The following is a 12,386-nucleotide window of genomic DNA, read 5'->3' as shown; positions in this document are numbered from 1 at the left end:
CATCGTCATTTAATTGACCACTACTGCTATTATAGAGCATTCATTTTTTGTTATAGGTCTCTGTGAAAGAATTACTAAAAGACCAATTTGTAGAAACAATAATTAAAAATATACAGGGTCCGGCAATAGGTAGCTCCTAGAATAAAATACTTGAAAATTGTGCTAACCTAAAGTATGTACTAGGATGTATTTCAGGAAAATAATTTAACCTCTACAGGGTGGCTCAAAAAAGTGTGAGTGGATCGGGATGATTTTTTTTAAATGGAACACCCTGTATATTGTTGCATTTTTGGCTTCCTTTCAGATCACTTTACATAATCCTAAGATATGAGTAGATATATTTCGATAGTTTTAGAGATATTAATAAATAAATAAAAATATATATTTTTCAAAAATTATTTTATATTTTAGAAAGTTTGACGTAGAATTTTGAACACCCTGTAGGATTTAAGATTACGATATTTATAGCACAGTAAGTACAGACCATCTAAAGTAAACATCTAATATAGTTCTGATTTCAAGACAGTTTTTGTATTTTTAATATTTTTTTTTAAAAAGGCTGAAAAAAATATTTTATTTATTAATATCTCTGAAATTATCAAAACTTATTTAAAAATATTTTAAGATTATGTAAAGTGATCAGAAGGGAAGCCAAAAATGAAATAATATAGAGGGTGTTCCATTTAAAAAAAAATCATCCTGGTCCACTCACACTTTTTTGAGTCACCCTGTAGAGGTTAAATTACTTTCCTGAAATACATCCTTCAGGTTTGCACTTGAAAAAAATTGCTAAGATTCAATTTTTGTCATACGCACAGTTTATTATCATTCCCTTTTGTTATAGATCTCTATGAAAGAATTACATCACTAAAAGACTCTAAAGTTCTACTCTCACTGGGCGGATGGACCGACTCTACTGGAGACAAATACTCTAGACTGGTAAGCGATGGTTCAGCTAGAAGGCGATTTGTTGTTGGAGCTGTAGGTTTTCTAAGAAAACACGGTTTTGATGGTCTGCACTTCGATTGGAACTATCCTATTTGTTGGCAAAGCAATTGCAAAAAAGGTCCAGCTTCAGATAAACCGAACTTCACTAAGTTAATTCAGGTAAATTCTATTTTAACCAGGAAAAATCCTTGTTATATCACATATTATTAATTTCAGGAGTTAAAGAAGGAATTTGATAAACAAAGTCCGCCATTAATCATAGCAGCTTCTATCTCTGGCTACAAAGAAGTTATTGACGTTGCATATGACCTAACTTCTTTAGGAAGCGCTCTAGATTTTATGTCTGTCATGACATACGATTATCATGGTTCATGGGAGGGACAAACCGGTCACGTTAGTCCTCTTTACCATCAAACAAGCGACAAACATTCTCAGTACAATACAGTAAGTCAATCAAAACCAAGCCAACTTTTTTCAACGATATACAAAACCTCATTTTAGAACTACACGATGGAATATTTAGTATCCAAAGGGGCTCCTAGACAAAAGCTTTTAATGGGAGTTCCCTTTTACGGTCAAACTTTCACTTTAACGAAATCCAGTGCCAATGGGGAAGGTGCCGCAACTTCCGGACCTGGAGAACCAGGAGAATACACCAAACAACCGGGTATGTTAGGTCACTACGAAATCTGCTATCGAATCAAGAACCAGAACTGGATGGCAAACCGTGGTTTTGACGGTTCTGGACCGTATGCGTACTTTGGTGATCAGTGGGTAGGATACGAAGATATTCGATCTGTTAAAGAAAAGGTATTTTGGTAGTCTTATATCATTATTTCTTTATTATTGAAATTATTTTAGGCTAATTATATAAAAAGCAAAGGTTTCGGTGGTGCTGTAGCATGGACAATTGATTTAGATGACTTTAACAACCGATGTTGTACCGGAAGTTTCCCACTGCTTCATAGTCTGAACGAAGGTTTAGGCCGTATATCTGCCAGTCCGCCACAAGGGGATTGTACTAAACCCCCCACACCTTCTACACCTGCTCCTCCTGAAACGACTACAGGAGTTGATTCAGGTAGCGCAGATATTTCGTAAAAATAAATTATATTTGTCAGCAACAATGTCAATTTATATTCGGTAGGTTCGGCAACATCAGAGCATAGTCACCACACCAAATGGACTACAACAACTACAAAGAAAACTACGACTTCTCCATGGTGGACACCATCTTCAACTACCCAATCTCTGATTACAACTAATTCACCTTGGTGGACTACTTCGTCGCAATCTTCCACTTGGTGGAGCACCAGCAAAACTACGACTGCGAAAAGTACAACAGCTTGGTGGCAAACAACCAGACCTACCACAAAGTAAAATATATAAAAATGAGATTTCTGGAAGATGTATTAAAAGAAATGATGCGATTTTAGGAGTACTACTACAGCTACAACAACTACAAAGGCTCCCGCACCTGGTTCCACACCTTTAGTTCCACCTCCAGCTGTTATTAGTCCTGAAAATGAGAAACCCAGTCAAAAATGCGAACTTGGACAATACGTGGCTGATCTCAATAATTGTAATGCCTACTACAGGTAAGACAATGAATTAAAAATTTAAATACTTTTATCCAACAGCCACTACTTATACAGACATTACTCATATGTATACACATGGCCAAAATTATTGCATATAACGATATTTTTATTTTATTTTGGACCTAATATGATTCTTTTTATATTTTTGGACATATTGGCTTACTACACGACTAACTAATATAAAATTAAAAATCTAAGTGCAACTAGGCTGTTAATTCGCAATAATGAAAGTAGAACTGGTAGATCCTTTTAAATCAATTATTCTTTGGAGATTGGACATGAAACAGTTCTGCTGTTGGATAAAATTTTGTATGGCACTCGCGTGTTATAACATATTAGTCACTTGAGAAAATTAGCTAAACATTTTCCAGCGTGACTTATACAGGGTGTCCCACTTAAGATGGATACAAGCCAATATTTTGATTGTTTGTTTTTTTGGCAGGAGGCTGTATGGCTATAAGACGTACATTTTGCCCAGGGTAAGAAATGCGATACCTCATAGACGTACGTTTTAATGGGGTTTGATATTGTTCGAGTCAAGAGTAAACTACCCTTAGGACAGTATTTATTTCAAATCTGATAAATTATATTGAATCCTCCTTACCCAAGATACTTAAGTTCTAATTTTTATAAATATTGATACAGGGTGTGTCATTAAAATTAGACATTTTTATTTTTATTATTATTTTTTTAAGTACTTACGACGCCACTGGATAAACAACTTATTTATGGTCTATTACTACCAAACTGGTTTATTATCAATACACTAATTATATCCAATTATCAACTAATAATCCATTTAAGTTTGGTCGAAGATGGTCGAAGATGATGACTTTTAGTTCGTTATAGTTTTATAAATCTTTGTTTAGAGCATATTTTCCAAAGTTAATAGTGATTGTTTTAAATAACTATTTGGATTTTTTTAAATATTCCTCAATAAAACGAATAAAAATCAAATTTCAGATTCCATTGAAAACTTGGTTTTTAAATTATTTTGTAACTCATTTTATTCATTTTTATTAGCAAACTTAAAAAACAATTTTTTAAAGTAAACAAAATAAATTGAAAATATTTAGTTTTTTTTTGTATCGTAACTTAATTATTATGGAAGCTATCTGAAAACTTAAATCGATTATTATTAATTGATAATTGGTTATTGATAATAAAGCAGTTGTTTATCCAGTGTACGTCGTAAGTATTTAAAAAACTATCAATAAAAATTAAAATGTCTAATTTTAATGACACACCCTGTATCAATATTTATCAAAATTAGAACTTAAGTATCTTGGGTAAGGAGGATTCAATATAATTTATCAGATTTGAAACAAATACTCTCCTAAGGGTAGTTTACTCTTAACTCGAAAAATATCAAACCCCTTTAAAACGTACGTCTATGAGGTATCGCATTTCTTACCCTGGGCAAAATGTACATCTTATAGCCATACAGCCTCCTGCGAAACATGAAAAAAGACTCCCCCAACAAACAATCAAGATATTGGCTTGTGACACCCTGTATGTAAGATAACACACTAGTACCATAAATAACTATTAACGTTTAATTAACAACATGTAATTCATAGATGCATATCTGGAGAACTTAGAAAGCAATATTGCGCGGGTGGTCTTCATTGGAACAACGAAAGACGTATCTGTGACTGGCCTAAGACAGCCAGATGTAAGGAACAGCGTAAGTAATTAATTTTACTAAAGTAATAAAAAATCCGGCAATGTATAATGAATTGTTGTAGCCTATACGGTAACTCCAATTCCTCAAGTAACGCATTACAGTAAAACAACGCAACATCAATACACTACCCAATCAACGGTAACGTCACAATTTGCCGATGGATGCAACACCGGAGAATATTATCCTCACGAAGATTGCAGTCAGTTTTATGTATGCGTCAACAACAAGTTGGTATCTCAAAGTTGCGCTCCCGGATTAAGTTGGAGTACCGAGAAAAATATGTGCGATTGGAAGTACAAAGTTCGTTGCATTGGCAGAAAGAAGTTAGCTGAGAAATACACCTTGCAACACGATTTGGGTTTTAAAAGTATGTAGCAAAGCTTTAAAGAATGATGTGGTCATCTCAAAATATTCTCATTTTTTACGTAGGACCTCAACCATATTCTTCATGTAGTGAAAATGCTTTTGCTCCGTATCCAGGCGATTGTAGTCAGTATATGCAGTGCTTGTGGAGTAAATATGAAGTGTTCCAATGCGCTCCTGGATTATACTGGAATAAGGTAGACTATATCTTATAAAAAAAAATTCAATTCTTTATATGTTTCCAAAACTTATGTCAAATTTTGGCATTTTCGCTTAAAAAAACGTATACTAAATTGCAATCTAGAGTGCCATGGCTGTGTTAAAAACACTAATGTTTATTAGTATTTTAATAAAGCACGCTTTTAGATGTTTCAAAAAACTTTTAATAAGAGTAACTTTAACTCTACATATATGTTTCGGCTTGTTAGGCCTTTTTCAAGAGTTTTTTAAGAACTAATCGTCTAACTACACTGTAACTATATATATATTTGCTATGGGGGTGGGTTCAGAGAGTATACTAAATTGCAATCTAGAGTGCCATGGCTGTGTTAAAAACACTAATGTTTAATCAAGGACGAACAGCAGAGGCTCAGATGGGCACCAAAACTGTAGCTGTTAAAACAACGCAAGGAACTCCACAAGGTGGAGTAACCTCCCCTTTGCTGTGGAGCTTGGTGGTGGATGAACTACTAGATGAATTAACTCTAGCGAGGAATACACTGCATTGGGTATGCAGATGACATAGTCATGATCGCTCGGGGGAAACATGCAGGCACCTTGTGTGATATTATCCAAAGAGGACTCCGTATCACTGAGAGATGGTGTAGGACTGTCGGGCTGAGTATCAACTCAGAAAAAACCGCGATAGTGCCATTCACCAGAAGGCGAAGTCTGAAAACCTTGAAAAGAATCCAACTAGATGGAAAGGAAATACTGCCAACACAGGAAGTTAAATACCTGGGAATAACCCTGGACAGTAAACTCCTGTGGAACAGGCATATTAAGAACACTACCAGCAAAGCCATAAAGGCTCTCATGATATGCAGAAGACTGGCGGGAAATAGATGGGGCTGCTCCCCTAACATTTTGCGCTGGATGTATACCATGATAGTAAGACCCATGATTACTTATGGAGCAGTTGCCTGGTACACAAAACTAGAGCAACGGACGGCAAGGCTAAACCTATGCAAAGTCCAGAGACTCAGACTCCAGAGACTCTGTGTTTGCATCACAGGAGCCATGAGAACCTGTCCAACAGCAGCAATGGAGGTTATTCTAGATCTAACACCACTGCACATTGTCATTGGTAGATTGCCAATGCGACAATGATTAGAATGGTCACTAACGGAATGAGTACTGGGAGAATTGTCAGATCAGGGGCTTGGAACACCCTCAAAAAGGAAATACCACTTCTGCAACTCCCAGTGGACGATATGCCAAGAACGTACAACTTTGACAAAACATGTCAATGTAGTATTGAGCAATAAGAAGGATTGGAAGAGCGAAACGCTTGCCGAGCAGTTAAAAAGACCATACCATAACTTGGTATACTGATGCTTCAAAACCAATACAGGGAACAGGGATCGGAGTGTTTGGGCCGAGAGCTAATTACTCCGAACCAATGGGCACTTACCCTAGTATCCTACAGGCAGAAATCTACGCTATCGAGAGATGCGTACAACTTATCTTAGATAGGAACTATCGGAAACAAGAAATAGCCATCTTATCTGATAGCCAAGCAGCGTTAAAGGCGATCAACTCAGTCTCAATCAATTCGAAATTGGTCAAAGAATACATAGAGAAGCTGAATAAATTAGGCAAAGAAAACAAAGTCCTCCTACACTGGGTGCCTGCTCACCAAGGGATAAAAGGCAATGAAAAAGCAAATAATCTAGGTAGAAAAGGAGCGAACACTCCACTAACTGGACCAGAACCGTTCTGCTTTCCAAGTGGTAACCAACTCAAGGAGGAACTCAAGAACTTGGAAGATTCCATCCGCAACCTGGAATGGAAATCTTGCAATGGTCTAGGACACTCGAAGAAGTTTCTGAGGGCTTATGATCAATAAAAATCACAGATCTTCCTAGGTCTGAGTAAGAACAATCTTCGGATTGTCACGGGGTTTTAACAGGACACTGTCTCCTCAATGAACACCTCAGTAGATTGAAACTAAGAAGAAACGGCGAATGCAGATTCTGTGGGGAAGATGGTGAAACACCAGTACACCTCATTGCCTCTATTGTAAACTCTCTGAACCCACCCCATAGCAAATATATATATAGTTACAGTGTAGTTAGACGATTAGTTCTTAAAAAACTCTTGAAAAAGGCCTAACAAGCCGAAACATATATGTAGAGTTAAAGTTACTCTTATTAAAAGTTTTTTGAAACATCTAAAAGCGTGCTTTATTAAAATACTAATATTTCAACGATGTTTCACAAGGAACCAACCACAGCTTCAGTACAATTTACACTAATGTTTAATCAAGGAGTCTTGGTATCACAATAACTTGGTATCACACACTTGGTATTTCGAGTCAAATTGTCGTTATGAACCGCATGTCACAATTTCAAATAAATCATATGAGAAAATGTAAAAAGTTGACATATGATATCTCATTCTACTCAGAGTGTCATTTTCTATCGAATAAAGTAAAAAAACGGGGGTGCCATTTAAAAATCAAAAGTTGTAGTCATTTCCGGTGAAACAGGAAGTGATCAAAAATAATTGAATACGTCAATCAATCTTAATTTATGTCATATACTAACATACCGAATCTCGTTTTTTTATCTGAAAAAATAAAAAAGATATAGTGGTGAGCCACTTTTGAAACGCACCCGGTATAGTTAAAAAGATAATGGAGAATTAATTTATTTTATTTTGACAAACTCAAACCAAAGGGTTTGATTTGCTTGATTGGCTTTCCTTAATATTTGTAAAAGTCGAATGTTAAAGCACACCAAAACTCATTCAAATCAGAATAACGGTTCTTAACATATATTTAAAAATGTGTATATTTTTTAAGATACCTATAACGGACAGACGAAGTACTGTTATATAGAGGTAAATTGTGCCCAATGACTTATTTTCATTCCAAAAATTCATAGAAGTTCTATGTCTACTAAATATTGAGACACCTTGTATAAATAGAAAGACAGTATGACAACAGACAATGGGCTACCATAATACAAAGCTAATAATAAAATCAATATGTTGATGATGATTATATGATTAGCGAAATGAATAGCTAGACTACTTTTATGTACTTTGGGTATTGTAGTTAAAGTGTTATAATTTTCAACAATGAAATAATTTTATCAAAAATTCCTTTACAATTTTAGGAAATGAAAATCTGCGACTGGCCTCGAGGTTCCCAATGCGACGAAAACGAAAACGAAATCGAAAGCGGCGGTATCCAAAAACCAACGATCTCCCCTGTCCTAAAACCAACAACAAGCATTTCGTCTAAACCCAGCACCACAACTGTAAGATCCACAACGCAATGGGAATGGAAACCGCCCAGCACCAGCGAACCGGGAGAGAATGCCTGGGAATGGCACCCTCCAATTCCCCCAACTTCAGAAAAACCACCGTTGTCAGATCCCCTCAAACCCAAATCCGATTATTTCAAAATAGTCTGTTACTTTACTAACTGGGCTTGGTATAGAAAGGGTTTAGGAAAGTATCTTCCGGAGGATATCGATGAAAATCTCTGCACTCACATAGTCTACGGATTTGCGGTGTTGGATTTCTCCAATCTCGTCATCAAAGCTCACGATTCTTGGGCCGATTTTGATAATCGTAAGTAATGCTTTTGAAAGTTTCCTTTGTGGTATTACATGTATTTATTTTAGAGTTCTATAAGAGGGTAGTTGGCTATAAAGCCAAAGGTTTGAAGGTTTCTGTGGCTATTGGAGGTTGGAATGATTCTCAAGGTGATAAATATTCCAGATTGGTCAATAGTCCAGCAGCTAGAAGACGGTTTATTGAAAATGTGTTGAAGTTTATTGATAAATATGGATTTGATGGACTGGATCTGGATTGGGAATATCCCAAATGTTGGCAGGTATGTATTCAGTTTTAATTTCGATTTATTGATTAGTTAATAATATGTTTTAGAATGCTTAGGAGGGGAGTTAATCACTGCGACCTTACAGATCTATTGTGTGTTCCCCTTTCTTGAGTTATAACGAGTTATAACTCATCATACAGTCTCAAGGCTTTAACAAAAGCCAGTATCTGAGAACGTTCTGCAGAGGCCAGCTCTCCATCCTCGACATCAGACGTACCAAGGTTCATGGCACGAATGGTCGTCGTCTCGGCGCACTCAGTGATAAGGTGTTCTGGTGTTTCCCCATTTTCCCCGCAGAATCTGCATTCGCCGTTGCTTTTCAGCTTCAGCCTACTGAGGTGTTCGTTGAGGAGACAGTATCCTGTTAGAAACCCCATGACAATCCGAAGATTGTTTTTACTTAAATCAAGGAAAATCTTTGATTTTTCTCGGTCGTAAGTTCTGAGGAACTTTTTTGAGTGTCTTAGACTATTGGAGGACACCCATTCCAAGTTACGGATGGTTAGTCTTCCAGGTTCTTCAGTTCCGCTTTTAGTTGGTTCCCGCTTGGAAAACAGAACGTTTCTGGTCCAGTTAGTGGAGTGTTCGCTCCTTTTCTAGCCAGATCATTTGCTTTCTCATTGCCTTCTATCCCTCGGTAAGCAGGCACCCAGAGTAGGAGGACTTTATTTTCTTTGCCTAATTTGTTGAGCTTCTCTAGGCATTCTTTGACCAACTTAGAATTGATGGTTATTGAGTTGATCGCGTTTAGTGCTGCTTGACTATCAGATAGGATGGCTATTTCCTGTTTCGATAGTTCTTATCTAAGATAAAATGTACGCATCTTTCGGTAGCGTAGATTTCTGTCTGAAGTATTTAGTTTTCGGCCCAAATACTCCTATCCCTGTCCCTGCTTTGGTTTTGGAAGCATCAGTATACCACGTTATGGTATGGTCTTTTACATGCTGAGCAATCGTTACTTCCTTCCAATCTTTTTTATTACTCAATACTATAGTGATATAATATGTTAATAGCCATGAAGGTATGAAAGGAAGGTATTTCTTGTACAATATAATTAATTGTACATATAATGTTTAGCAAACATAATTATTAATGTTTATTTGAATAATTTTAGGTGGATTGTAAAAAAGGTCCCGATTCTGATAAGAAGGCCTTTTCCGATTTCGTCAGAGAGCTTAAGGAGGCGTTTAGACCACATGGCTACTTACTTTCTGCAGCTGTTTCACCCAGTAAAACTGTCATCGATGCTGGATACGAAGTACCCGTTCTTGGGGAGTATTTGGATTGGGTGGCTGTAATGACCTACGATTTCCACGGCCAATGGGATAAGCAAACTGGACATGTTGCTCCATTATTCTACCATCCTGAAGACGAGGTCGCATTCTACAACTCAGTAAGTACCAACATATACAGGGTTGTTCACCACATACGACACGGAGTATTGTAGCTAAATGATTAGATTTTTACAAATTGTAAGTTTTGGGTTCGTTGAAGGACTATTAGAGCTACAATTTAAAAATATTTTTACAAGATACAGAGTGTCCCAAATAAAAAAAAATATCAAAGTTGTACTTTTTAAAATGGAACGCCCTGTATATTATTACATTTTTAGTTTTGACGATTAAAATAAAGCTAAATTTGATTAAGGTTTATTATACTTAAACCTTACCGTTTTTGAAATATTTTCAATTTTGTGAAATTGCAGTCAAAATTTTAAGGCTTCATTTCTCCAAGGGTATCAAATTTTTTAATACTAAATATTTACTGAAGTCTATTTATTGCTATTGATCAGTTATTGTGTTGCAATAATAAAAATAATACTACCTCATACAGAGATAATTTAAATCTGTATATTTTAGGAGAATCAGATGCACAATTTAATTGTCTATCAAATTGTATTATACCACTTTTTTACTTATTCCTTGAAGTTTTCGTAGAAAATGCATTTTCTTATAATTTAGACCTCATTTATCAATATACCCATGGAATATTGACATTTTAGATTGTTTTTAAAGCAACAAATGTACAAAGTGTACAGGCTAGTAATATTATCGTTTTTGGCAAAATGATGATATTACTAGCCCATTTGTATGCAAAAAGAAAACGATTTACATCTTTATAAAGAGTATACCCTTAATTAAATATACCACCATTATTTCTGCCCAAATACTAATTAATTACATACTTAATTATGTTCGTTAATAAATTATTCTAAATAAATGTGGATTTGAATCAGAAATCAATATAATAATAAGTTATGAAAATGAACGTCTCTGTTGCTATAAATAAGCATTTGTCAAAAAATGAAATATTATTTTTACGGTGTTACTTTTTTTTGCTACCACACTGTCTAATACACTTACAAAATTCAGTTTTTTAATATTTGGACCAATTATTATTAATCAACGCAAACAGACAATTAATGTAGTTTGAATACTGGAATTAATTGGTCCTCTTTAACAAATATTTAAACAGTTTTCTTTTATTTCTTAATGAAATAAACAAACTATATCGACGCTATTAGTATCTGTACTCTTTAAAAATTTGCCACATCTTTAAAAATAATCTAAAATGTCAGTATTCCGTGGGTATATTGATAAATGAGTTTTAAATTACAAGAAAATGTATTTTCTACGGAAACTTGAAGATATAGGTAAAAAATGGTATAATACAATTTGGTAGACAATTAAATTGTGCATCTGATTGTCATAAAATATACAGGGTATTTCATTAAAAACTTTGATACCCTTAAATTGGAGAAATGAAGCCTTAAAATTTTGACTGCAATTTCACAAAATTGAAAATATTTCAAAAACGGTAAGATTAAAGTGCGGTAAACCTTAATCAAATTTACCTTTATTTTAATCGTCGAAACTAAAAATGTAATAATACACAGGGTGTTTCATTTAAAAAAATACAACTTTGATATTTTTTATTTATTTGGGACACTCTGTATCTTGTAAAAATATTTTTAAATTGTAGCTCTAATAGTCCTTCAACGAACCCAAAACTTACAATTTGTAAAAATCTAATCGTTTAGCTACAATACTGCGTGTCGTATGTGGTGAACAACCCTGTATATTATCTGATAATAGTTTAAGCAAAATCTATATACATTTCGGAATTATATCATTTCCATATACCATATCTTCACAAACAATCAAGAAATTACTTTACCTCAACATTTTTTGAAAAATTAGTTTGGAAAAGATCACACGCCGCGCCGTCAAAGTAACTTTTTGCGTAACCTCTAATGCCAGGTCCAGACCAAGACGACAAAAAGTAAACACAATTTTGAGACCAAAACAAGACAAACTTGCGACAAAAAATGGGAAATCCTGACAAGACAAACTTGAGACAAATTGTCCACACCGGAAGGACAAAAGTACAACAAAGTCAAGAGTTTAGTTGTTGCGAATGCGTTTTATTAACCATGTGTGATTTCACTGGTCTCCTACTGTTGGCAGCACACGCCATCCACACTGTGCCGACAACTTGTCGTATTATTATACGAACAAAACATAGACACTTTGATCTTTACCGACTCGAGACGGGACATCAGACAAAGATTTGTCGCAATTTTGTCGTAAAACATGAATGTTTCTATCTTGTCTGCATGGTCTGTATCCAGCATAAGATTCACCATAATATCACTGTGGTTCAATTCCTGACACAATGTTTTTCCAAATTTATAAACTTTACATAAAACCAATTA

General features: G+C 35.1%; 1 protein-coding gene across 1 annotated transcript in view; it reads left to right on the top strand.

Annotated features, from left to right (window-relative positions):
- The window catches only part of LOC115884800 (probable chitinase 10), a 52,910-nt gene that overhangs the window by 22,642 nt on the left and 17,882 nt on the right, over positions 1-12,386 (top strand). The window contains exons 11-22 of the mRNA XM_030903485.1: positions 845-1,107; positions 1,165-1,392; positions 1,450-1,758; positions 1,810-2,029; positions 2,096-2,324; positions 2,385-2,546; positions 4,130-4,236; positions 4,298-4,603; positions 4,666-4,796; positions 7,941-8,400; positions 8,454-8,665; positions 9,786-10,064. Of these exons, the coding sequence (XP_030759345.1) occupies positions 845-1,107; positions 1,165-1,392; positions 1,450-1,758; positions 1,810-2,029; positions 2,096-2,324; positions 2,385-2,546; positions 4,130-4,236; positions 4,298-4,603; positions 4,666-4,796; positions 7,941-8,400; positions 8,454-8,665; positions 9,786-10,064 (2,906 nt within the window). The remainder of the gene's footprint in view (positions 1-844; positions 1,108-1,164; positions 1,393-1,449; positions 1,759-1,809; positions 2,030-2,095; positions 2,325-2,384; positions 2,547-4,129; positions 4,237-4,297; positions 4,604-4,665; positions 4,797-7,940; positions 8,401-8,453; positions 8,666-9,785; positions 10,065-12,386) is intronic.

Source organism: Sitophilus oryzae, unplaced genomic scaffold, assembly GCF_002938485.1.
Source record: "Sitophilus oryzae breed Bouriz unplaced genomic scaffold, Soryzae_2.0 scaffold_357_pilon_pilon, whole genome shotgun sequence".
Lineage (NCBI taxonomy): Eukaryota > Metazoa > Arthropoda > Insecta > Coleoptera > Curculionidae > Sitophilus > Sitophilus oryzae.
Note: the sequence above shows the minus strand (reverse complement) of the source record. Positions and strands in the feature narration are given on the sequence as shown.